At 38.8% G+C, this 27,827-nt stretch overlaps 2 protein-coding genes across 6 annotated transcripts; one reads left to right on the top strand and one right to left on the bottom strand.

Moving 5' to 3' along the window:
• The first annotated feature begins 906 nt into the window (after positions 1-906).
• hivep2b (HIVEP zinc finger 2b) lies at positions 907-22,630 on the top strand. 5 transcript variants are annotated; one of them, XM_039674157.2, is made up of 9 exons: positions 907-1,038; positions 10,441-10,527; positions 12,435-12,526; positions 12,679-16,842; positions 16,963-17,105; positions 17,197-17,372; positions 17,449-17,544; positions 17,848-18,551; positions 20,326-22,630. In XM_039674157.2, the coding sequence occupies exons 4-9, from the start codon at positions 12,958-12,960 to the stop codon at positions 20,758-20,760; spliced, it is 5,439 nt and encodes a 1,812-aa protein (XP_039530091.2). In that variant the 5' UTR covers positions 907-1,038; positions 10,441-10,527; positions 12,435-12,526; positions 12,679-12,957; the 3' UTR covers positions 20,761-22,630. The 5 variants fall into 5 exon arrangements, with proteins under 5 accessions (XP_039530091.2, XP_088976232.1, XP_039530109.2 ...); XM_089120106.1 differs by having other exon boundaries at positions 12,373-12,526; XM_039674167.2 differs by lacking the exon at positions 907-1,038 and adding an exon at positions 10,294-10,357.
• Positions 22,631-24,308: 1,678 nt separating this feature from the next.
• On the bottom strand, positions 24,309-27,207 carry LOC120475976 (gap junction epsilon-1 protein). The gene is made up of 2 exons (XM_039666975.2): positions 27,031-27,207; positions 24,309-24,947 (listed from the first exon to the last, which is right to left on the bottom strand). Exons 1-2 carry the CDS (start codon positions 27,154-27,156, stop codon positions 24,552-24,554), a joined length of 522 nt encoding a protein of 173 aa, XP_039522909.2. The 5' UTR covers positions 27,157-27,207; the 3' UTR covers positions 24,309-24,551.
• Positions 27,208-27,827: the final 620 nt, after the last annotated feature.

The raw sequence follows: 27,827 nt of genomic DNA, 5'->3' as shown, positions 1-27,827 counted from the left end.
ATTAGTAATTAGCATTACTATAGGGGGCTAGATAAAAATACTATTGAGGTAATAGCAAGCATTGGAGCGGCATTACTAGCCATAACCATAATAAAGGTACTTTTTAACAATATCAAGCATTGGTGGCATCGTTAAACTGCTTTAGCCATAACCTCTGGTCATCGATCAGGCTGGCGAGTTTGTGATCGTGGCTGAGATAGCGGTAGCCGTACTATGGAAGTCAATGGATTCCGTCAACTGTTTGATTACCAACATTATTTATAATATCTTATTTTATGTTCTGCAGAAGAAAGAGACTCATACAACATGAGGGAGAGTAAATTATGACAAAATTAAAAATTTTGGGTGAACTATCCCTTTAAGACCCTGTTTCACAGACAGAGTTTTGATTAAGCCTTAGTTAAATTAGGGCATTTAAGAAGCTTTTATAAATTAGCTTTAGAAGAAAACATTACTGGTGTGTACAGTATCTTGAGAGAAAACAATGACACTGACATATTTTAAGATGTCACTACAAGTTTCAGCTCAAACATGCATTTTAGTCTGCGACTAGTCTGTGAAACCGGTAGTAAATTGTGTAAAGCAATCCACACTAATGTTCACCAAAACAGTACGGTGAGCATTGAGCAGTGGCACGCTGCAGGTGTGATACTCTAAGCTAATGTCCTTGCTTTCTTATGTCTGCATTCATCTTCCGTCTCAGATTCCCTCCCTGCCTCTGTGCTGGGATTGTGGTGCTCCGGAGTGAGCAGAAATCTATTTCCGTCCCTGTGTATATTCCTCTCCGGCTGCTGCCATTGCCAGCGGCGTGTTGTCACGGTGATGGACATCAGCCCTCAGCCAATCAACACACACGTGTTAATGCCAAGAAACATGATCATTTTCCACTTACTTCCCACTGCTCATGTGAGTAAGAGGATTGTAGCAGTGCCTAACAGAAAGAAGTCAGTGTAAAACAGGACTCTTGGCAGTCATACACTGAGGATGGGAACCTGACCTGGGGGAGCTGAATGGGTTTGAATGAGGAGATCTGGCCAGGTGAGAGAGTTACACATGATCTGAACTTGATAATGTGGAGCCTTTTTAATCCTGGCACATGGTTGGGATGCAGGACGTATTGGACTTTTGGCTGCTGTTGATGCTCTGAGGATCCAGTAAATAGATGTTATGTTTATTAATATTATTTGAGTGATTAATGTGTAAAACAACTGTTAAATACAGTAAATATTGGCATATAGTTTTGGTCATCCGAGGTGGTATTGCTCAACAGAGCTTGTATGGGCATGTTTGGACATGCATTCATTTCATCTAGACATGTTAACAAGGGTTTTGATCATGAGTCATGTGATTCTAGTCCTGCAGACTTCAATGGAAGCCTATTCATTGGCTCTTCATTCACTGTGAAATAGCACTTACTGTAGCATGTGTTGCCATGGTGATCAGAGAACACTGTTCATCAGAATAACACTGAGAAACTCAAGGCATTTATTTCAAAATCTAAAGCTTGTGACCTTCTCTATAGTCTGAGAAATACTGGGAAGATGCACTGTGACAGACATACAGTTGTGGCATTACAGAAATAGATCACCCAAAAAATGAAAATTCTGACATTTTCTCCATTAAAAACGCCATTAAAGAATTATAACACTATCTAAATGACTTATGCACTATAGACTTGAATTGATCAAATGCATTGTGTGGGTAATAGGCTGAAATTTAAATCTTAAAGTTTAGTCATTTTGTTCTTGTAACAAAGTTAGTTGATAAGGGAAGGAGGCGGGAACTGCCTAACATTCAACAGTATTCAATAAATAAATAAATAAACACAAAGCGAAAGTAAAGCGGCAGCCCCTCATGGACAACTGCCGCACACACATAAACACAGCGTAAAATCCAGGCCTGGTCCTCTTTCGTCCTTCACTGTCATCGCTCCTCCTTTTATGCTAATAAAGATGAATAAATAGTGTTACAAATGAAATTGTCAACATTAGCTTTAGTTTCATTTTTATGGACTTTTAGTTTGTTTCTCTTCTGTAACCTGTTTCCTTTGTTGTAGTTTCCCACCGCTAATCAGTTGTCGTGGACATTCATGTCTGTATTCAGTTCATTATGTCTGTGTATTTAAGTTCCTCTTTAGTTCACATTTATTGTCCTGTATTGTTCATGTGTTTGTGCTTGCACGCTGTCTCACATCTGTGGATTATCTGAGCTGACTTTGTTTAAATAAAAACACTTCTATTTTAAATCGTCTTCATCATCATTGGACTGAAACCGGGACAGAATACCAGACCAGAACAGAAAATGGATTTTGCAGTCTACTAGCGTGAAGATTAATTTGAATAAACTGGAAACGGAAAGCTGCCCCTACGCATGTATATCAAATGAGGGATGTAATGAAGCCTTTTGAGCAAGAGAAAACCGGATTCTCCTTGAAAAAGAAAGAAATGCGGCAACCTTTCATAGATTACTTTAATCTACTACTTTAATCTAATACTTTAAATGGTATTAATTCTTCTGGAGATTGATTCCTTAATGCAAGTAAACAATTAAGCTTAGCTTAAACTAAGCTAAGGTTTTGTTCTATTTTATTTTTTGTTTATTTTTGTTATTATTACTTATATTTGTGTATGTGTTATTGCTAGACGTTGTGGAAATTGTCCTGTGGATTAGTATGGTTGAGTGATTATATGTTGGTTTATATGTGTTGTATGTTTCTGATCCAATAAATAAAGTAAAAGAAAAGGATTATGCAGCAAAACTCATCGACTTAGCCAGTAAGAATCTCTCTGTCTTGGAATTGTACTCTGCCCACTTTACTCAACTGTCTGCAAGATCCAAATTGGATGATGAGACCATAAAGTCTCTTTATTGGATGTGGGCGAACTATTACATCCCACTTGTCTTACCAGACCTGGGATAAGGAAACTGTAGAGAGGTGATCGTCCGTTGTCTGCAGTGTTCATACCCGCAGCTGATGAATGCATGCATCACAGATCCAGAGCCAATGTCAACAGCCCCGAGAGACCCTGAGCTTGAAGCCACTTCTGTCCCGAATGTCATCGTCCAGTCTGACCAGGTGTGTGTGTGTCGACCTCATCTGAGCAGGAGTGAAATAGAGAGGAGTTTGAGGACGATGACAGCCTTCCTCCATTGATTCCGCCCAGCCCCTTCATTGCTGCTGGTCCTACCCAGTTAAATGCCTTGATCGCCACTGGTCCTCTTCAGCTCAAAGACTTCATTGTTGCGAGTAATGCACCCAGCCTGCCTCCTCTGCCCATTTCAGTCGCTCCTTCTGCCCGTCCTTCACTGGCGCCATTCAGTCACTCGTCTCCACTGTTGGAACTACACGGCAAGTTGGCTCTGCCACGGATAAGCTGGGCACCAGCTTTGCGTTTGAGTGTGGATCCCCTGGCTTCGCTTCAGACTAACATTCCCGTAACTCCGCCTCAGCCCTTCGACCAGTCGGCTCCTTTGCCCCTAGGCTCCACATGGGATCGTCGTCCTCACGGCTCCACCGGGCTCCATCATCCCTCCGGATCCACCTTGGTTAGACGTTGCTCTGTCTGTGGCACGGACTTAATCCCGCTGTGCTTCGTCCCTCAACCGCTTCAGCTCCGTAAGGCTCCGCCTTCCCTGCGGATCCTCCTTGGTCCTCGGTCGCACCGAGTCGCCTCTGGATTCAACTCATTGGCATGTAGCTGTGGCTCCACCTAGGTCTATGGATCCTACAGTGTCTTCTGGTCCTTTCAACGCCTCAGCTTCTCCCAGGTCTCTAGATTTCTCGGCTCCAACGCTGGCGGTCCGGTCTGCACAGGAATTCCACACTGGCTCTACCACCATCGAATCGACCGTGGGGACCAACTGTGCTCTGGGCTTCCATCTGCATCATCATGCCATTGCCTCCTCCATGGTTCCTTCAACCGTCAGTTTAGTGTCCATCGTCAACTCCTTCAGGGGTCGTCCCGCCATCTATTCCACCTCGGTCAACACATTCTCATCCCAAAAAGTCATATAACTGATGTCTTGGGACATTATTGACCGCCTTTTTAGGGCACCCTTAAACGTCGGTAGATGGTGATCCCGGGCCGTCATACAACTGACGCTTTACCTTTAACGTCAGTTAGGTGACGGGTTAGGTTTAGGGTTAGGTTTAGGTCTGGGATAGAGTTAGGATCCCATAACCTCATCTACCGACGTTTAAGGGGGCCCTAAAAAGGCGAATATTGACGTATGGTCAAAAGACGTCCCAAAACGTCAGTTATATGACTTTTTGGGATGAGACTGCTATGCCTCGGTCCCTCCTGTCTAGGTCTGTTTTTTTTTTCTGCCTTCAGCGCCCCAACCCTTCTTACCCCTCAGTCGATTGGTTATGGTGCGAGGCCGTACCTTTCTGGAGGGTGAGTTCTGTCACCAATATGTTCAGTTTAGCTTTAGTTTCATTTTCATTGACTTTTGGTTTGTTTCTCTTCAGTTTCCTGTTTCCTTGGCTTTAGCAGTGGGGAACTACAACAAAGTTCACACTACAGGATTTTAAGCCCGATTTAAGCCCAATTTGCAAATCGTTGAGCTTGCCGACAGGTCAGGGTGTTATCGCGGGGATTAGCGGGCGATGAACGCTCGCCAATCTGTTAGAATGAAAGAGCCAACAACGCAACGAAGACGCTCGCAGACGCCTCGCAGATGAGTCGCCGAGCCCAGAAAAATATCTAGCATGCTAGATATCCAGGGCTGTCGCGTGACTCAACTTCAGTGATGTCATGAGCTACAGTCAATCATAGCAATGCATGGGTTGAGGTCACCCATGTGTGCAGCACTAGTTTCCGTCTGACGTCCATATTGGCGTGTTGTGTTCTTCTCTTCTTCTGGCTATTGGTGCACGTGCTGTTTCGCGTCATTTCTGGTTCGTTTTATTGCGTGGTTTTTCGTGACCAAACGTGGTTTGTAGAAGAGATAGAATCATTGGGTGACAGAGTTGTTGTCAACTCATTATTTATTTGATTATTTTCAGGATTTAGACCGTACCGTAGTACTGAAACAGCTCTCATTAGAGTCACAAATGATTTGCTCTTATCATCCGATCGTGGTTGTACTGTATCTCTGTGTAGTGCGTTGTCAACTCGTGTAGTGCGTTACCTCCTGTTGCGGATTAATCACAATGTGTTGTGTGGTGTGAACAGCTCAACAACTTGAACACTCCTGATTTCACTGAGAGCAAGTCATGTAGTGTGAACCACATAGTTCAACCCGGCGTTTTAAAATCATGTAGTGTGAACAAGGCTTTATAAGTTGTTGTGGACATTAATGGAACGAGCACACCTGTCTGTATTCAGCTTATTATTTCTGTTTGTCCAGATACAGAAGCCACACGTGTAAACTTACCGTGTCCTGATTGGCTTATGATCTGATCTGCTTGATCAGATCACTGTGATCGCATGTTAATGCCAAATCTAAACGCAGCCTTAGGTTAAACCACAGGAGTCACATGGATTACTTAAATGTCTTTACTACCTTTCTGGCACTTGAAAGTGGTAGTTTCGTAGACTGTCAAGAGAGGAACAGAAAGCTCTCAGATTTCACTGAAAAGATCTTAATTTGTGGTTCGAAGATGAATGAAAGTCTTACAGGTGAGTAATTAATTACTGGATTAACAAAAAATTGCTTATATCAAACCATGCACATTTTAGGTTACCTCGTGAACGGTGTATGAATTCTACAGATTCTGATCTGTTCTGTGTGCTATGAGGGGGTTTAGTGAGAGCATGTGATGTCACAGGTGCACGAGGGTTACTTGAGGATGCCTGTCAGCCTATTGAATATCCATCCACTTATGTGAGACAAAGAACGTGAAGTGCAGCAGAAATAGCCGTTTTTGTTGCCATGGGAACATTCCTCATTTCTGCACAACACATGCGTGGTGAGTGACATTTACAGTATAATTTCCAGATCAAGGCCATTTGCATATGGCACACTTTTAGTGCAATCATCAAACCTTTGTGGGGCTGATAGGAATCTGCACATACTTGATGAAAATGATGATTAATCAGTTAACGATTCATATTAAAATATTAGATCTTCAAAAATATAAACATGGCATTTAAAAAATATACTGTAAATGTATGTTTCTGGGAGAACGCATTGTAAAGCTTGTTATATGTTATTTATGTGTATTTGTATATGTACGCTACTGTTCAAATGTTTGAGGTCAGTATTAACAAAATACTTTCATTCAGTAAGGTTGCATTACATTGATCAAAAGTGAGTTTTTTTGTGACAAAACAACTCTTTTCAACATTGATAAGAAATGTTTCTTGAGCAGCAAATCAGTGACATGTGACACTAAACACTGGAGTAATGATGCTGAAAATTGAATTAGCATCACAGGAAAAAAAAAAATATATATATATATATATATATAGAGAGAGAGAGAGAGTGAGAGAGAGAGAGAAGGGACTGCAGCTTTCTATATTCTGCATTAAGTATAGTGTGGAACTGCTCTGAAATGGCTGATCCTCCACAAGCATTGAAGGTCAAGTCTCTCATCTCTCTATAAATATGATGGTCTGTCCCAGCGGGTCCTCCTGCTCGGCTTTTCCACACGAGTCTGCTGACCAGCGGAAATCTGCACATTTGCATGTGATTTGATAGTGTGCAAATCGTTCCTCCTCCAATGGCTGGTCGTGTCACAATGATGAATTACTGTATTCTGTGAAAATAAATAAACTGTTGTTCAGGACTGCTTCTGTACTATTAATGCTTCACATAAACTGGACGTAAACACAGCTTTCCTGACTCAGCAAAAAAGCATTATTCAAGAATAGAGTGGTAATTGCCTATTCAAAACTTGTTGCACTATTAATTGGATGTTGTCATGCTGTTTCTAAAGTGAGATTAGCATGTTGATAGTAGTTGCTAAGGTACACTCTAAAAAATGCTGGGTTGTTTTAACCCAATTTTGGGTCAAATATGGACAAACCCAAAATGCTGGGTTAAAAATGTAATGTAAAAATGTAACCCAACGGCTGGGTTAGTCCATATTTGACCCAAAGTTGGGTTAAAACAACCCAGCATTTTTTAGAGTGTATATTGTGGGTGGTTGCTTGCTTGCCCAAATCTGGTACTTTAGCTCAGTTCCCTTCTTCAATGCAATTCTATGAGATTTGTTATTTATTTGTATTTTTTTTTTGTTCACAAATGACAATTATGCACTGCAATATCTGATTTTTTTACTCAGTATTTTGTCTTGTTTACCCAGTACAAATATCTTTTTTGTTTTAAAAACTATCCAAAATAAATTTGAGCAAGTACTAGACCAGCCAGTGTTCAAAACTATCTGCTTGCCTTAGCTCGATTCAAAACGGTAAGCTTGTAATAATGTTTTAATTCCAGTGGCACCAGTGGATTTCTGCGGGAAATTGTCTTTGAGTCATTACGTCACATCTGTATACATAAAGAAGAGTCTCGGCTAGAGGATGTTGGAGGTGGAGATTAGCCTTTTCTCACAGCACTTGATATAATTTTAAATGTTAAATTGATGGCAGTTCCAGAAAGGTTCAAACGACAATCACCAGTGACAACTAGAGATTCACCCGTTGTAAAAAAAAAAAGAGACTGCAACAAGGCCCATGCGAAAACAAGGATAAATATCTGTAGGGCAATGTAGTCATGCAATGCTGATGTTGTTAACATGAACAATTTGAGAACAAAGTATTATTTGCACGGTTTGATGTGATATGATAAGCGATTGTTAGATTTAATCAGCGCGATTTACTGCTTCCCCTTAGATGTGACTTACTTTTTCAGATGACGTTTTCCTGTGAAAATTCTTATGTTGGTCATACAAAAAGTAGAACCTGTGATTCTGAATGACAGTATCCATGCCGGCACGGCGACTGACAGCCCCACACTCTCCTCAAAACATTGTGTTCATCACCGCTATGCCGTGCCGAGGCACAACCCACGTAAAGTTGATAATTCTCTGAATAACTGCAATTGCAGATTTCAAACAGAGATGGCGACAAAGAGGAAAAACTACGGACTGCAGCTTTAAAAGCTGAAAACTATCAAAATGAAGTAAGTTTAAGTTTAAAACAAGAAAAAATCTGCCGGTGGGGTAAGAAAAATTTCAAAAGCTCAATTTTTTTTTTTTTAGAAAACAACACTTAATATATTTGGAAACAAAACAGTTATTGTCTTCACTAAAAAGGTGAATTTGGGAAAATGCTGACGTCATGTTTATGCATATTACGTGTTCAGTCTATAAGCGTGTAGTTTTCTTTACAAATTGACATCGCCAACAACACCTGGCTTAAATAACACAACGTTTCGCACATCCGCGTGAACAGGGATCATTTTGACAATGTTGTAGTCTTTACGACACAACCTTTCTGTTTTTCGTACTGTTGTCGTGTAAACTTACCCAAAGAAACAAATTAGGTAATATTTTTCAATTTCAGTGTAAGTCATTTATCAAGACTCTTGAGAAATAATTAATGTCCAGAGAACGCATGAGTGAAAATAAGTTGCTTGCCAAACTGCAATACTAAGAAATCACTTGCTCTGGGTATAAGCAATAGTAATAATGATGCTTGCTTGTTTTTTTAATACTGGCGGGTTACAATGTTACTTAATAGACTAAGACTACAACTCACTGACGGTATCTGTAGTGTATCATGTTATCCTGATCCCCTCCGCTCCACTAATGCAGTGCAGTTGTCTTCCCCTGTTGTAACTTAAGATGATGGTCACGGCAGGTCAAGTATTTTTAGCTGTGTAAATTGTATTGTAAAGAAAGGTCAAGGTTAAACGCCAATTGAGATGTAGTGAGGACACTGAACAAGGGCTTACTTTCAGTGGTGACACTTTACTTGAAGGGGTGTGCATAAGCCTGACATAACACCTTCATAATCATGACATGACATATGTTATGAATATGAAGAAGGTTTTATGCATGTTTGTGACAACTGTCATTAAGTGTCATTCGCTCAATTAGGACATTTTTAATGCAAATATGACATTGTTTAAGATGTCTTTGTTATGACACCTTGACAAACCAATACACTGTCAGTGTCTTTGTCATGACAACTTGACATTACTAAGACAACACAATAAAAATGTCATAAAGATGATTAATTATCAAACTTAAGAAACTACCTAGCTTTATTGGTTAACATTACATTAAACTGTCAGGTGGTTGGTTTTGACATTGGCTGTCATGAAGCCATTATAACTTTTTAATGACAAATTCAATTAGTACCACTGTAGTTGAGGTCACAAAACATTTTCATGACACAGTCATAATGGCCTCATGACAGCCAATGTCAAAGCCAACCACATGACAGTTCAACTTAATTTTATGTCAAGTTGTCATGACAAAGACACTGACGGGTTATGATGTATTGGTTTATGTCAAGGTGTCATAACAAAGACATCTTAAACAATGTCATATTTGCATTAAAAATGTCATTATTTCTTATAAATAATCATATATAATAGCTTAATTCCTGATGAAAAACAACATCATCAATGTTTCTGCACATAAATCTTGGAAGCCAATCAGAGAATCGAACAAAAAACAAAACACACCAGAAGAACCGTCCATTCCCATGAAGCACTGAGAATGTCAACCTCCAGCGCTTTAAAATTCCTTAAATATTTATGTGTGTGTGCATGTATGTGTTACATAATAAACCTAAAATACATTGTTTAAATCAAACTTAAATTTTCAGTTTTTATTCTTTTAAGAATAATGAATGGAAAAATACTTCCGGAACCAAGGCAGCTGAAAAAGTGGATGTACACTGTTGCACTATAACATTTTGATTAAACATGATGAATTCAAATGTGGTTTTGAAATGATGAACATCAATAAATACGTTAAAATAAAACCAGGAGCATCTATGTTAAAAGAGCTAAGGGCAGTTAGGATTTTGTTTTGACTTTAAGACGGTGCTGCTGATCATTTATAACACTCATGAGCTAATGGCCAATGATAGCTGGCTCTGCAACTATCAGGACTTTCAGTTCCAGTTGTACAAGTAGTAGTAATAGCGTACTACTCTTAGAATATCTGCCATAGTTACTGTATATTGCAGAAACAGTAAGAGTATGCAATTCTAAACACAGCTTGAATCTTTTATTTCAGCACAATTTGGGTTTTCTTTTATTCAAACCCTTTCTGCTTTCAGTCCCTTTTCACAAGCAGTAACACAGCAGCACATCCATTCACTTCTCCTTTGCGCTGATGCAAAAGTGGCTCGAATGTGGGCCGTTGCATAACCCTTCACAGGGTCCCTTTTCTATTTTTGTTCCTGGATACGCGTCTCAGTGAGGTATTTTCTGTGGTGACTCGCTTACATCTGTAGGTCTTCTAATGTACTCTTATTGAGCAAGACATGGATGACTGTTGAGACTTATTCCTGGCACATTTGTCTTTTTTTGAAGGTGATGTACAGCAATACGGGAAGCAGGAATTATGAGAACATCTGCATTTGACTGGAGACATTGGACAAGGCTGAATTTGGACTCCAGGTTTGTAGGTTGATGGCAATCAGTGTGTTATACGTTTCTCTGGGACTCAAAAGCAGGTGACTCGTCAAAGTCGGTCCTTGACTGCTCTGCTTTTTAATGTGTCCGTGGGTCTGTTACAGTTTTAAGATGCAACACAGCTGTATTTCATGAGATGCCAGGCATTCCGCTGGGTAGCGATGCCATGGGGGGGCTGATATGACGTAATGGCATTCTCTGGAGTCTGGTTATATTTTCCCGCCTCTGGCTTTGATATGTTCCTCTGGTTGTTGTTGTTGTAGCGTGGATGCATTAATGCAGATGCATGTGTGATCACCTAAAGGATGATCGAAGGTCAAACTTGGATACTTCTAGTTTTATGCCCACTATTTCAGATGAATTTGGATGAAAAGGATAAATTCACATCGTGTTACTTTGACAGATTTAATGTGATCATTGCCCCATGTCTTAGTGCTAAATCCTGTGGAACCATTGACACTTGTCAGCCCAGTTTTTAAAGGTGTATTTAGTCTCTTACATGTTTATCCACCATATTCCTCCTTCAATGTGTTGAGGACAATGCAGGATTGAGATTGACCTTGAAAAAAGCACATCTGATCGCTGTGTTTTGTCATTCCTACATCCACGTTCTTCTCTGCTCGCTATCATCAGACAGACAGGCTGTTTAGATACAAACTCGACCCGTGGGAAACATTTGACTTCATTGTAGACCATGTCAAAGTTCGGTTTTAGGTTTTATAGCCTGGCAGAGCTTGATATTTCTTCTCTAATGGCTATAGAGTTTGAATGTCCTAATTAAGAGGATTGAACCAGATAACCTTATGTAACCTCATTATACACACTCTGATGTATGCAGATGGTAATTGTATTTGCACGTCTTCTGAAATTGTGTAGGCAGAGGTGGAATAAGTTGCAATATTATTGTTTTATATTTTGTTCATATTGTGGCACTACCTGTTGACTTATTTGAACAGTAAAATGTTCACTTTAATATAATGGAATTTGGTCAGACATTTGTCTTGTGTTGCAAAATAGATGTGAAGAGTTCAGATGCAAAAGCCTCTAAATGCCATTTGAAATTTTCTTCTTGAATGATGATTTTTATCAAACTTGTATATTTAAGTTCAGTAATTTCACTTAAATAACAATTAATAGGTAATTATCATTGCCATTTAAGTGAAATTACTGAACTTAAATATACAAGTTTGATAAAAATCATCATTAAAGAAGAAAATTTCAAATGGCATTTAGAGGCTTTTGCATCTGAACTCTTCATGTATAGATACATTCCCTAGACTCTCTTGACATTCTACAGGGTACTTGACATGTATATATATATATGTATATATACATATGTATATATATATATATATATATATATATATATATATATATATGTTTAGTTAGTGAGGTACATAGTCATTAAACCAGGCTGTAACCACCATACATTGTATATTGAGGTAGACACATTCTTCCTAATATTCAGAATAGTGCATCAATAGGGTTTTTTTTCCCAATCGTATATCTTTTACATTTGTTCCCCTGAATCTTGAGCATTTGGATACACCCTTACATCAAAAATTTGAAAAAGCTTTTATTTGAAATAGAAAACAGAAATCTTTTGTAAATGTCTTTACTGTGAACGGTCAATCTAATGCATTTCTTTCAAAAACATTTACTGACAGCAAACCTTTTAACAGTAATGTACAGTATATAATTGAGTTATTGATATTCATTCATATTTCAGGATTTGCCAGATATCTTATCTTATCAGATATCAGATTTCTTTGAATAGCAACAACAACATTGCAAATAGAGATTATACCTAATTTTTTTATCCTTGCACAGCCGTGTACTTGTTGTACTTAGTTTTGCTCAATTCTCTAATGGAGGAATTCCTAACCTTACAGTTTGAGACGACCTTCGCATCAATCACAAACCTCAGAAAGACACAGAGATGGTGCTGGCACACTGCCTTCAGAAACACTCTACTCAGGGCATGGTGAGTTTATGGGCCGTTTTGGCTTGAAGATGGCTTGTACTCGTTTCATGAATAAGTAACATTTCATTATACCACTCAAGTTATACTCCACCATAAAATAATTGAAACGTTTTTAATTTGTTAGCTGATAACATGTTTTTCACTGTTTTCAGACAATTTGGATGTGGTGCCCAGGCCTAAAGGTATATAGAGATGGAGACCATTTTTAAACAACTTGACTGAACTATGCTCTTAAACATATGGAAAGGATTATTTCATCATTTTTGAATATGATGTCGATGGACTGACTACTGTACAATTATTGGGGGCCTGTTTAAAGCACTGAAGGATTAAACTTCCAAGTTAAGTGAAACTTTAATTTGAAGCAAGAAGATGTTCGTTGTCACAAAACCAAGGGCAATGTAGCAAACTGGAGTTAGCATATCCTTATCATGGAGGCTACTAAAACCTCAGGTGAAGCGGAAAGTTCCAAACAGATTATCAGTTTAAAAGATGACGAAACACACTTGCCATCCGAGATGACCCAAAGAGGCCAATCCTCTGGCTCAGAGGACAAAATAAGACTTGTGGAGCAACCCCAGACCCCAGTTGTAAGATCTTCTGGTATGGAGTCACAGGTCCTTGCTTCAGAAAATATTCTTACCTCAAAATCTAAAGAACAGTCTCACATCCAGCTCAGGAGGAAGAACGTTCCTCTCCCAAACAAACGATATCTTCAGTCGGAACATGAGCTGCTGTCAGAGGGCCTTCACAAAAAGGAGCAGAAGTCTGTTAAGACTGGGAAGTATATATGCCAGTATTGTGGGAGAGCTTGTGCCAAACCCAGCGTACTAAAGAAGCACATCCGTTCTCATACTGGCGAGCGACCGTATCCGTGCATTCCTTGCGGTTTCTCATTTAAAACTAAGAGCAACCTCTACAAACACAGAAAATCTCACACGCATGCAGTGAAAGCAGGTTTGGTTTCATTTTCAGAACAAGACAGCAAGCATATGGATGAGGAGTTAACTGTGGCAGAGGGTGAGATGCGTTTTGATGCTGAGCAGAGCAGTGAAACCGATGAAGAAGTCGTGGACAACTTGTCCTTGGAGACAACAAGCCATATCAAAGACAAAGAGGGTTTTGTGCATGAAAAAGTAGTGAAAGAGGCAAAAAGGGAAACCATGTGCACTACTCAGACTTCAGTCAAAAAGGAAACAGGGTCATCAGGAAAAGTATCTTTATGGCAGTTCCGGGAAATGTCGGCACCTGCGGCTATTGCTCAGGTGGACCAAATGATTGAATTCTCCACCATCAAGCAAAGACTTGCACTTCGGCTTACGGAGAAGAAAAGTCAAGACTCTGATCAGTCTCTTTCCCTGCCCAGTTCATACAGTAAAGGCAGCACTGATTCAGGATACTTCTCACGTTCTGAAAGTGCAGAGCAACAGATCAACCAGTCGAGCGTGAATGCCAAATCGTATCAAGAAATAATGTTTGGGAAATGTTATAGACCAACGACCAGGCCAAAGCAATCAATCACTGTACAAACTTGCATGACAGACATAAATGAAGCCACATCTAGCTTCATGATTACCTTGAACAAAGGCATGATCCCTGGTGACACAGACTCCTCCATTCACAGAAGCAAAAAAGACCTAGTTCGATCAATAAAAATTGATTCAGAGTCCTTCCAAGAGGAAGATTACCAAGAATGTCAAAACCCTAGCTCTGACTTTTCGGAAATGGCACCAGACAGTAGTGTATTCTTGCGCAGTAATTCTCTTCCAACATCGTCTAATTCGAATCTAAATGCACCAGAAGGGCTAAGAAGCAGTAATTCATTTGATGAAAGATTGACAGGTGCTGATGTCTCCTTCAGGGGTGCAATGGGTATGAGAAGACTAATGCGGCAAGCTGCGTTTGAGCACTCTGCTAACGAAGGACATGCGGAATCAGACTGCTACGCTCATCTGGCTTGTAGCTTAAAATCAGACTTGAAAATTCACAGCATAGATGATTCCAAAATGGGTGCAGAAAACTGTCAAGAAGCTGATCTGTGTTCCATATCTCCATGCTCCTTATCTGAAAATTCTACAAGGAAACGAAGAAAAGACAAAAATGTCATGGAGGAAGAAGACTTTCATATCCAAGTCAAGCCTTCTGGACACTCAGAGGAACCTGAAACAAAGCAAACTACTTTAGACGCCGCCTTTTCTGACCCCGAGAGAAAGGCTGGCAGTAATGTTATCTCTGTCATTCAACACACAAATTCATTAAACAGACTAAACTCGTCAGAAAAGTCAAGTGATACTAGATCGCATCCCTTGAAGGAGCATACCATGGAGGTTCACAGAACAGAAGGAGTAGACTGGCAATGGGGAAGCAGTGGTTTTCTACACCAGAAACTTCACATGCCTAAACAGCCACCATCTCAGCCCAGTATCCAAGTTCCAGAGATCAGAGTAACTGTGGAGCCTGACAGACCCGAAAAAGTTCAGGATGTAGGGGTCAAGCAGAAGGAAAAACACACCGAAGAGTTCCAGTGGCCACAGAGGAGTGAAACCCTGTCACAGTTTCCAATGGAAAAACTACCACCCAAAAAGAAACGCTTGAGATTAGCAGAATTGGAATGTTCTTCTGGAGAATCTAGTTTTGAATCTGCTTGCACAAGTCTCTCCAGAAGCCCGAGTCAAGACAGCAATTTATCTCACAGCTCAAGTTTTTCCCAGTCTCTTGACAAAGAGGAGACCCTAAACCTTGTGTCTCAAGCTAACCCAGATGAGTTTAATAAGCCTTTGGAGTTCTTATCTGTGCCCGGTAGTTCACAAAGTCATCACAGAGAGATGAGACGTTCTGCTTCAGAGCAGTCGCCCTATAAATTACTCTCAGAGGTTCCAGAATTTCGAAGCAAGTCTTTTGATTATGGGAGTCTTTCTCCTTCATCTACATCTAGGCTGGATGAGGTTAAAGAGCGTAGAAGGGCCTTCTTGGTTAGGCAGGCATCATTAAGTGGTGAACCCGAAACACAAGGTGGTGCAGTCTTAGATGAAATGAGCAAGAGAACCTTACCAAGCAAAATATTTACACCTGAGGAAACCATTGAGAAAATGAGGTACTCTTTGATTTCCGGTAGTCAATATAGCCCAGTGCAAGCTTCATCTCAATATGCCAAACCAAATGTTTGTAATGTTCAAGACATGGATAGCATAATGCTTCTAATTAAGAAAGAACCTGAAGAATCCAATGCATCTGAACTTAATATTAACTTAAGAAAACCCCAGGAAGATTCTCAGAGTTTAGGCAATGTTTTGTCAACGATAGCAGTGCTTTCACATGCTCACCAAGCATTAGCAAGTCAAACCACATCCAGCTTGTTAGTTCCTGTCAGAATTCAGATGCAAGTACCATCTTACGGAAACATAACGTACACTAGCATATCTCATATTCTGGATTCTCAAACAAACAATCCTATATCGTGCACAGAACACAAAACTTCCTCCTGTCAAAGTCCTGCCATTGTCCTGCCACAAAATATTGATCTATCTCCAGTGTCAGGGAACCCAAGGCGACAACTGCAAAACTCACAGGCATCACCAGCAAAGCTTAATACAGGTATACCTCTATCATTAACCTCCAAAACTATCTCCACTACAGAGGCCCCCAGTGGTGGAGCAAACAAGCGCATGCTCTCACCTGCAAGTAGCATTGAACTCTTTATTGAAGCGAAACAGCAAAAAAGAGTCAAAGATGAGAACATTTATGGCCAGATTGTTGAAGAGCTTAGTGCTGTCGAGTTAGGAAATCTTGAAGGTGAAAAAGAAAGTCCCAAGACAGGTTTCAAATCAGGAAGCACCCCAGAGTTGTGTGAGCCCACTGAGGTAGTAGATATGGATGAGGACAGCCAAGACTTTTACAGCAATCCAAAGTTACAGTCTCCTGCCATAATTCCTCAAGATGCTGCTATGATGGAGAGTAAACCAACACCTGAACACATGATGCCTAGTTATCGTTCTGGAATAGGTTCAATGCCCTCTGCTATCACTGGTGCTTTACTGTTCTCTAAGTTTCCAGGTCTTCACACTACTACTTGTGTGAGCTGGTGCTATCTCAACTCCACTAAGCCAAATAGCACCCAAACAGTTGCACATTTCTCTGAGTATGCCACATGGTTTGTGAAATGCCATAACCCTAACCCACCCGATCTTAGCACTGGGGTGGTTCTTGCTCTTCTCCGATCCAAACAGGGGAGGCAGAATACCATTTATTCAATCGCTACCATGCATCAGCCTGGAGTACTTGTGACCTCCACCCCCTGGAGACCGAAGCAAGAACAAGTATGTTGCCTGTTGTTGGTTTTTGCTGATTTGCCACTTGCTACTATGCTATATTTACCTTTACGATGATCCAATATTTGTTTAGTCATCTGTTCCAAAGAGTCTTCTGTGGTATTGCAGGTAACTCCGGACTACAGAGAGGAAGAAACAAAACAGGACGTGAGGATAAGAGACATAAGCCAGAGGGGCAAATCTTTACGAGAGGATGTTGCATCTACCTTACGGCAAATAGAACCAGTCCGTGTGAAGATTTTTGAAGGAGGGTATGGATATGTACTGTAATGCTAATGTTGATGTGTGACTGCCGAAATGCCCCCTAATGAAAGTGTTCTCTCTTTTTTGGTTGTTTATCAGGTACAAGTCCAATGAGGAATATGTGTATGTGAGGGGTCGTGGTCGGGGAAAGTATATATGTGAAGAGTGTGGCATTCGTTGTAAGAAGCCAAGCATGCTCAAGAAACACATTCGAACGCACACGGATGTCAGACCCTATATGTGCAAATGCTGCAACTTTGCTTTTAAAACTAAAGGTTGGTGTTACCATGTTCTTATTCAAGGATGACTGCAAAAGTTTGGGATAGAAAACTAACCCTGTCTTTTTTTCAGGGAATCTCACCAAGCATATGAAGTCAAAAGCTCACATGAAAAAATGCCTTGAACTAGGGATTTCACCCACAGCCATGGACAATTCAGAGGATGCTGGTAGGAACTTTACTTCAGTAATGCTGGGCAGTAGTATCGCTAATAGCAAAGCTTTTAGTTTAACTGCATTTGTTCGTAGCAACTAGCAAGGTGTTAGCATCGCTATAGAAGTGGAACATTTCCATGGATTTTTTTTTAATAAGTAGTTGAATCTCATTGACCAGTTGACTTTCAGTAGCAAATCTCCAAATCTGTTTTCTTATAAGGGCCTTAATTCTAACATGATACTAATTATGAACACCCCTAAATGTCAGAAAAATGTGCTAATTTACATTTTTTTTTTTGCTCTTGCTGCTTGTGTAGATGACACCCAGAAGTCCTCTGGCATAATGCCATTGGAAACGACCATTAAACATCAGTTCTCAGATGTGGAAGACTCTGATGGTGTCGATGACGATGATCCAGACGATGATGAAGATGATGAATGTGATGGTGATTCTACACCAAAAACGCTGTCAAGAAGCACAAGTCCCCAGTCCTATGCAGTCAACAAGCCATGTATGTCCGGTTGTAAGCCTAAACACTTTGACCCAAGCTGCAATCTACTGAAGGAACAGCTTGAAGTTTCCTCTCAGAGTATTGACGATGATCTGACCTTTGAGCAGTCAAGCAGCTCCTTTGAGTCTTGCCCATCTCAGCTGCTGTCGCCTTGTTGGGATTCACCTCGCCAGAGGTACATATCTCCAAGAGGAGACCACTCGCCACAACGTCACCTGTTGTCATGCCGTGATTCGTCTCCTTTAAAGGCCATTTCTCCAAGGAGAGATCTGAGCATCAGAGGGGACTTTTCACCCATCCGGCAGCTGTCACCTGCAAGACCTACAGGTTCGGACCCATCGGGGCAGCGAGCACAGTCTCCGCTGGGTCGACATAAAGGGGTGCTCAGGGCCGTGTCTCCACGGAGGGGGTCTTATCAGCATAGGACCCTCATGGATCCGGGAAGGAGTGTGAGATTTCAAGCTTCTGCTCTTAGACCAATCATCGGAATGCACTCAGATGTGGGAATGGTAGGCTTTTACATTTACGCATTTGGCAGACACTTTAATCCTTTTATATTAAATTCAAGTTACATATTTTTAACAGTTCTTGCTTTCCCTGAGAATTGAACCCATGATCTTGACATTACTAATGCCATGCTCTACTGATGGAAAGATTGCCTTTTTATGCATTTTGGAGACAAAAGTGTACCTTGTAATTTATCAAATAATTATAATTTGTATAACAGTTAACTAATGATTTTGATTTTTATCAGAAATGTTAGTGAGGTCTAAAAACCGTTGAGTACACCACTTAACTATTTTTGTAATGTACCATTTCTACAGTTTTCTATGGAAGCTTGTTTTCGCCACTGAATAAAAATAAATAAATAAATAATTGCAACTTTTTATCTCACAATTGTGAGATATGAAGTTGGAATTGTGAGAAATAAAGTCGCAATTGCGAGATATAAAATCAGAATTGCGTGATATAAAGTCAGAATTGTGTGATATACAGTAAAGTCGCAATTCCGAGAAAAAAAGACAGAATTATGACTTTTTATCTCAAAATTCTGACTTTTTTTTCACAATTGCGAGTTTATATCTCACAATTCTGAGAAAAAATGTCAGAATTTCGACATATAAACTCCCAATTATGTGTTATAAAGTCAGAATTGCGAGATGTAAACTCGCAATTGCGAGTTATCAGGTCAATTCTAATTCAATTCTAATTCAGGTCAATCCTTCAGAATAGTTTATATCTCACAATTCTGACTTTATATCATGCATTTCTGACTTTTTAACACACAATTGTGACTTTATATCTCGCAATTCCTTCTTTATATCTCGCAATTCTGACTTTATAACACGCAACTGCGACTTTATATCACACAATTCTGACTTAATATCTCGCTATTCTGACTTTATATCTCACAATTCTGAGTTTATAACATGCAATTCTGACTTAATATCTCAAAATTCTGACATTATAACAAGCAATTGCGACTTTATATCTCACAATTCTGACTTTATATCTCGCAATTCTGACTTTATAACACGCAATTCTGACTTGATATCTCGCAATTCTGACTTTGTAACACGCAATTGCGATTTATATCTCGCAATTTTGACTTTATATCTCGCAATTTTGACTTAATATCTCGCAATTCTGACTTTATATCTCACAATTCAGACTTTATAACACGCAATTCTGACTTTATATCTCACAATTCTGACTTAATATCTCGCAATTGGACTTTATACAACGCAATTCTGACTTTATATCTCACAATTCTGACTTTATAACACGCAATTCTGACTTAATATCTCGCAATTCTGACTTTATAACATGCAATTCTGACTTAATATCTCGCAATTCTGACTTTGTAACACGCAATTGCGACTTTATATCTTGCAATTTTGACTTTATATCACGCAATTTTGACATTATATCTCCTAATTCTGAGAAATAAAGTCAGAATTGCGAAATGTAAATTAGCAATTGTGAGAAAAAATGTCAGAATTGTGAGATAAAAAGTCGCAATTACCTTTTTATTTTCATTCTGTGGCGGAAACAAGCTTCCATAGTTTTCAGCCTTAAAGCCCCCCACCCCCACCCCCCAAAAAAGTTTTCCTAACTCTTATGCAGTTATGTTTTTCTCTGAAACATATGTGGGAAACCAATAAACATTTTTGGTTCTTTTTGATGGCTATAAGCTGTCTTATTTAATTTTCTGAAAACAGCTTACAGAACTGAATGAACAAGTCAGCACCATGAGCAACGTTCTCAACCCTTCTTTTTCAGGATCAAGGGGATACTCCTCAGAATCTGTATGTTCCTGTTGGCCTATGCAGCAGTAGGGATCTGTCCACAACCCTGCTGCCCGACATCTTCAGCCATTTGCCTTTGCACTCTCAAGGACAGGTGCCAACACCTGTCCCGATGATCCCTATTGGGGGGATAAGAATGCCCTCCACGTCAATATCTGGTGCTGCTGGGGAGAGAAATACGCTCCCATCAATTCCACAGGGGAAAATATTAGAAACGGCTAGTTCTGGCCAGAACTCAGCCCCTGCCCTAGATCCTGGAGTGGCTTACAGTGGAGAAATAGCAACCTCTTCCACTGGCCTTCATTGCAAAGATGATAAAAAGGAGGAGAGCGTCTACATCTGTGCAAAAGCTATTGCATCCCTCAGAATCACATCTGAAGATGCCGCCGATAAACCACCTAAAAGCTGACTTTGTAAGCACTGTATAATCGCATTCAAAAGTAAAACTAAATCCAAGCTCAGACCAGAAACATACTTTATGCAAGTATTCATACATAGTGAATGGCTGTGTTGAACACACCTTACATGCGTTCTTGTGTTGCACTGGCAGTTCTTCTGTACTGAAGGAGCGATAGAGTTACCTTTAAGTGTCTGTGCCATTAAACTGGATGTGTTATTCTTCAGGTAGCTGCTGTATACAAGCCAAGTTTAACAAACTTTAACTAGCTAAATTCTCAATAGTTGACCTGGAAGAGAACAATGACTCAGAGCGCCACCTTGCAGCTTTATACATTGAAAAATGCACAAATTTGTGTAGAGTGTGTTTTTGGCCTTGGAGTCTGACCAAGATTATTTGGAGTTTTGGTAACGTGGGCAAAAACTAATTATATGCACAACATCGCGCATTTTCATTCATTTCAATGCACATGCCATATTCTCTATACCTGCCATACCAATTTTAACTATACATGTGTATAAGCTTAGAATTTACAACAATATGTGCGAAAAGAAATATTATTTCATGAAAACTATTTAAATGGCAGATCTGCATCTCACGGGACAATTTAAACAATTCCTACTACAGGAAGTGCATCAAGTCCCGAGCATAATACAAAGCACTGGTCGCAATTCTAACTGACATCGTCTCCATTGACTTCTGCTTGTGCCTTTTAAGAAGATGTTTGGATATCCCTCAAAGAGAGAAAGTCATTCGATGTACCCTATTTATGCACTTAACAATAGTGGTGGTCATAAAGGTTAACTAATATGAGATATTGTGGTTGCTTTTTGAGATTGCACTTACAGTATTAAGTACAGTATGTTCAAGTTTGCATATTGCATTAAGCTGTGCAATGACATTGCCTTGTATGCTGTTGTATATTTTTGCTGGCACCTTTATAACTTAACTGCATTATGAGCGTTCAAGATTATGAACCTAAAAGTGTTGATGATGAATTCTTTAAAAAGCCCTTTTGTTTAAACCTTCTCCACCGTATAGTATTTTTCTAAATGTATCATACCTCGTTTCCTTTAGACTTTAGATTTTTCTGCACTTAAGCAAAGAAATGTCATTACAAGGCATTTTTAATATAGATCTGCATATTATGATATAAAAAGTGGTAAGTATTGTGCATTAAGATGACTATTTGAAGCACTTTCTAGGTAGCTGATAGACTGAATGCCGTGTCATCAATATTGGAGCTCTTTTGAATCATTTTAGATGATTTTTGTTTTCATTGAATTAATCTTGACACAACATTCCAGTCACTGTTATGTCAATTATATGTGCACATACAGTACATACACACATTTACATGTTTATACACACACGTACATATTTACAAACACACTCACATAATCGCTATCATGTACTGTAATTACTTTTGAAGAGTGTCTCGTGTAGAAGTAAACAAAAATGAAATGGTACATTTGAAGGGATAGTTGCTTTTTTCAGGTTTTTCCTGCCATCAGATGAATGGGTTTGTCTGGTGAACTTGTCTGACTGTTTGAATGTATGAATTTTTAACCTAAGTCATTTTAAATGTCTTTAAAGAAGGTATAAGTGCTATCTCATATTAAACATATTGATATCATATGAAGTAGCAGTCAGTTTATGGTATTTATATTAATAGTCTGAGTATTAAAAAATGCTGAGATGGTAAATTTAAACTGAGTTTATACTGAAGGAACTTTCATGTCATGTTTACAGTATTACATATTAAAGATTTTGAGGTATCTAATTTCAGTTTATGGCATTTTAGAAGTTGCAACTGTTATTTATCTTTGGACTGGTACATGGTCATCGTTTAGTGAAGTTTATGAATGTTTCTTTTGTTTTGCCCATAAAGGCAGCTGATTTCTTTTTATTTAAATGTTTGTTTTTGTTTTACTCTGATTACAAGATGTCCTTTAGAAAAAATGAAAATTAAAGTTCTATCATAAAAAAAAAAAAAATTGTTGACGATGTTCTTACCTCAAAAATGCAATAATCATATTAATTATAATAAACAAATCAGGTGAACAAGTAAATGTAAATTCATCTCTAATTTAAGTTTCAGAATAAGTTTTTGCTTCTTTACCATATTTAGCACATTATATATGCTTCTTTTTGCCTTATTTTGTTTGGTAACTCTTTACAATAAGGTCTCATTTGATAACACTCTCCAACATGAACAATGAGCAATACATCCCAAGGCGTCATCTAACTGACGCCTTGCGCTATGTCCACACTAATACGTTTTCGTTTGAAAACGTATATTTTTCTCTCCGTTTTGGCCTTCCGTCCACACTGAGACGCCGTTTTAAGTCAACAAAAACGTATCGTTTGGAAAACGCTCTCCAAAGTGGATAAATTTGAAAACGTCTCTGGTTACGTATGTAACCTTAGTTCCCTGAAGGGAACGAGACGCTGCGTGTAAACGCCGTGGGAACGCCTCTGCGTGACGAGTCATGAAGCACGTATGAAATCTGTCCAATGGCGAGACGGAACGTCATAGGCGGGGTGACGTATCGACCAGGAAACTATAAAGCATCCCCGAAACACAAGCGCAACAGCTTCTGATAGGACTGAAGCAAGCGCTCACGGGCATGCTGGGAGTATGGCATAGACACGCAGCGTCTCGTTCCCTTCAGGGAACTAAGGTTACATACGTAACCAGAGACGTTCCCATTCAGGGAACTTCGAGCTGCGTGTAAACGCCGTGGGAACGCTAATACCAACGCCGCCATGCGAGCAGGTGTCCGTTGTATGAATATCAGAGTGCACATTCTGACGAAAGCATCTGAGCCCCAGGGGTGGAGCTGAAGTCCAGATGGTAAAACTTCACAAATGTGTGAGGTGAAGACCATCCTGCCGCCTCACAGATGTCACACAAGGGAACTCCTGATAAAAATGCCTTAGAGGCAGCCATACTCCGGGTTGAATGAGCCCGGACAGCCAAGGGAGAACAGAAGGCCTGTAGCACTATAGGTTTGACAACCGTAGTTGGAACCTTCGGAACATACCCCGGTCTAGGGAGGATGAAAGCCTTCGCCATACCGGGAGCAAATTCCAAGCACGAGGGGGAAACCGACAGCGCCTGAATATCTCCAATCCTCTTTAGGGAAGAGATGGCTAGGAGAAAGATGGTTTTGAGAGTAAGAAACTTCTCAGGCACCTCATCAATGGGCTCGAAAGGGGCTAAACAGAGCCCCTCCAACACAACCGCTAGATCCCAGGTCGGTACCCTCGTACGCACTACCGGCCTCAGCCTCAGGATACCACGAAGGAAACGGGTTACCAGGGGATTAATGTTTAAATCAACAATAACCTAAGAATAATAAATGCTGTATAACTATTGTTCATTATTAGCTTATGATAACTAATGTTAACTATTTTCATTACAAATCTTATATTAATTTCCGTAAAAAAAAAAATGTAACTGGGAATTTACTAATGAATTTAAGACTCCGTATGTAGCCATGAGAGATTAATGAGATTTAATGTTTGCAATGAAACATACATCTACAATAATACATAATACAATGAAGTTTAATGACAGTATGAACGAAATAACAGTGATTATGTTAGAGAATATGTAAAATGAGTAGATTATTATAGTGCAAAATATTTACAAACACTTATTTCTGCCTCTCACAGTGTTTTATTCACAGTGAGGTATAGAATAATGGATGGATGCCATGAAATCATGCAGTTTGATGATGTGAAAATGATCTTTTACATTTGCATTCTTTTGTCTGTTATTTTCAAGTTTACGATTGTCATTGATTTGTTAAATAGCCCAACCTTCTGCAGAGGATTTCAAAAATCTCAGCCATACACAGAATCAGGGTGATGATGGTGAAAATGTACATTGCGCTGAGGAAGATGGTCTTTTCAAAGTGCTCTGGTACCATACACTTGGTGAAGTTTATTTTCTTCTCTAGTGAACTGGTGTCACAGAAGTACAGCGAATGAACCAGGAACCCAAAGAGACGACTCTGGAGCCAGAATGCTGCCATCTCCAGGACGATTCGTAACAGTACAGAAATGATGTAGAACACTGTGTATGTTGGTCGTTCCAGTATATTCTCTTGATCTATGTTTTTATATGCGGCGTACAGATGAAACACGGCCCCTGGAACAAGAACCGTCACTAGCTGCAGGGCCCAAAACACCTACAAAAATAATTAATAACTTAATTGCACTGTAAACATTTTTTTTTTAATCCTGGCAGCTGTGGTTGTCAGAATAATTCTGTAAAAAATATATTAAAAATGTAAACATTCCAGACATTTCACATTATGAAAATTACTGTTAACCTATTAACAGTTTATTTATTTATTTATTTTCCTGTAGTGATTTTACAATATTTTGACAAAAAAAATTAATAATAATTTACAGTGTGATGATGTATAGACTGGGGCTAGTTGTCACATTTTTTCCAATGCATATATTTCATAAGCTTTTCTTGACTGCAAAGAAGAAATAAATACAGGTAAACAATAAATACTTTTTTTTCTTTGTTTCTTTTCTTTTTTTTTCTTTTTTTTTTTTTTTTTTTTTTTTTGACGTATCCCAAACATTTAAATGGTTGTGATTCACATTTACACAAAAATATTGGTAACACTTTATAATAACTACATGCTAATACACATTAGTTAAGCATGAGTAAACCATTAATTCATCATTCATAAAGCATTAATAGACATTAATAAGCAGTTCATAAATACAGCTATAAATGCTTTCTTCTTGATTTAAAAGCATATCTATAACTTGTTTAATGATTGTATTTTCATCCTTTATTAATGATCAATTTATCAATTTTAAATGAAGAATTGCATTTTTTATGAACCAGTTATTTAAGAGTTTTCAGTGGTTCATACAATTACTTAGAGTGAGTAAGTAAATGATTAATAAACTATTTAAATGTACATTCATACATCTTATTATTCAGACATATAGTGATGGTTACTTAGTGTGTTAATAAATGCTTAATTAACATGTTTGCTGTAATTAAGGGTTGATTTGGGTAGTTATAAAGCATTTAGTTGTGGTCAGTTAACTACACTCTAAAAAATGCTGGGTTGTTTTAACCCAATTTTGGGTAAAATATGGACAAACCCAGCCATTGGGTAAAAAATGTAATTCAAAAATGTAACCCAATGGCTGGGTTTGTCAATATTTTACCCAAAATTGGGTTAAAACAACCCAGCATTTTTTAGAGTGTATGTTCGTGAGCTCACCTAAAATGAGGACTATTCATGCCTTGTAAAGCATTTTTAAAGGCTGTTAAATATTTCTATGTTCTTTATCACTGCGTTGTGTTTGTTACATTTTACTGTTTAGAAGATTGACGAGTCTTTAAATCGCCTTTACAAATGCTTTACAAAGCATGAATAGTCCTCACTTTAGATTAGCTCACAAAAATAGTTAACTGACCACTACTAAATGCTTTATAACTACCTGTATTTACTACATTTACTTACACTTTCTAAGTGATCTTATGAATGACTGACAACTCTTAAACAACTGGTTTGTAAATAATGCTATACTTAATTTAGAAATTATTAATTGATCATTAACAAAGTATGAAAATACAATTATTAAACGCATTATAGATATGCTTATAAATCAAGAAAAATCATGTATAGCTATATTTATAAACTGCATATTAATGTCTATTAATGTTTTATAAATGATGAATTAACTGTTTACTCATGCTTAACTAATGATTAATAGTGTGCAGTTATTATAAAGTGTTACCCATTTTGGTAAGCAAGCAAAACTGGCTTCACAATTAATTCACATTTGTCACTATGATATTATCTTAACCATTTATTATTACAGACTTTTGACTGGAAGTGCACGAAATAAATAAATAAATAAATAAATGAATACATAATAAATAAAATGCCCCAATAGCGGGGTATGTTGTCACAGTCTCAATGGCTTTTTAGCATTTAGTTTAAAATAAAATAAAACAATAAAATGGTTATGCAGAACAAAAGTAATGAAACACAAAAAATGGATAAGGTAACCAAATAGTTTGGGCCAACAGAGAGTAAGAATAATACAATCACAATAGTTAAACTGCACTTGAAATTTATGTAAAATACTCTTGTCCTGAGAACGGTGTTCAACCTTTTTATAACTTGACTTTTGACTCAAAATTGAGATACAGTTATTTTGAGAAAAAATTGAGATACATTCCATCTTCAGACTTTCATTTTTACCTTAAAAATGACCTTTAAACTTTACCTGGGGTGTTACAGGTCTGAACTGATTGTAACAGAAGAGGTTGAGCTCCCTTCTTTCGGGGTCACAGCTGAAGTGAAGGGCCTCATTCCCATAAACGGCAAATCCCAGAACACCCAGGAAGAACATGCGGACGGAGCCAAAAAACAGGGTGTGGAATTGACCAATAACAGTTGGAGGCCGGAGCTACAAAATGAAAACAGTATAAGTGCGTTTTCATAGATCAGTGTATTCTGATTACAATCGATCTAATGGAAAATGTTGCCCATGTGCAATGACATAGAAATGGCGCAATGACACACAGAACGAGCTGATGCTGTTGTTGATGCAGCACGTTTGAGCTTCTACAAGAACCAATGAGGTTCACTCTCATGTTACGCATCATGTTTGAGATTCTGCAAGAACCAATGAGGTTCATTCTCGTGTTACGCATCAAGTTTGAGCTTTAACAAGAACCAATGAGGTTCATTCTCATGTTACGCATCACGTTTGAGCTTCAGCAAGAACCAATGAGGTTCATTCTCATGTTACGCATCACGTTTGAGCTTCAACAAGAACCAATGAGGTTCATTCTCATGTTACGCATCACGTTTGAGCTTCAGCAAGAACCAATGAGGTTCATTCTCATGTTACGCATCACGTTTGAGCTTCAGCAAGAACCAATGAGGTTCACTCTCATGTTACGCATCACGTTTGAGCTTCTGCAAGAACCAATGAGGTTCATTCTCATGTTACGCATCACGTTTGAGCTTCAGCAAGAACCAATGAGGTTCACTCTCATGTTACGCATCACGTTTGAG

Source organism: Pimephales promelas, chromosome 15, assembly GCF_988280905.1.
Source record: "Pimephales promelas chromosome 15, fPimPro1.hap1.1, whole genome shotgun sequence".
Classification (NCBI taxonomy): domain Eukaryota; kingdom Metazoa; phylum Chordata; class Actinopteri; order Cypriniformes; family Leuciscidae; genus Pimephales; species Pimephales promelas.
Note: the sequence above shows the minus strand (reverse complement) of the source record. Positions and strands in the feature narration are given on the sequence as shown.

Bases quoted from the DNA above. Each gene is read 5' to 3' on its own strand.
- hivep2b (XM_039674175.2), top strand. From the start codon at position 12,958: ATGGAGGCTACTAAAACCTCAGGTGAAGCGGAAAGTTCCAAACAGATT. The intron at 17,106-17,196 runs GTATGGATATGT...GTTGTTTATCAG, and splicing joins GTGAAGATTTTTGAAGGAGG to GTACAAGTCCAATGAGGAAT. The intron at 18,552-20,325 runs GTAGGCTTTTAC...CTTCTTTTTCAG, and splicing joins TGCACTCAGATGTGGGAATG to GATCAAGGGGATACTCCTCA.
- LOC120475976 (XM_039666975.2), bottom strand. From the start codon at position 27,156: ATGTTCTTCCTGGGTGTTCTGGGATTTGCCGTTTATGGGAATGAGGCC. The intron at 24,948-27,030 runs GTAAAGTTTAAA...TTATTTTTGTAG, and splicing joins TCAGACCTGTAACACCCCAG to GTGTTTTGGGCCCTGCAGCT.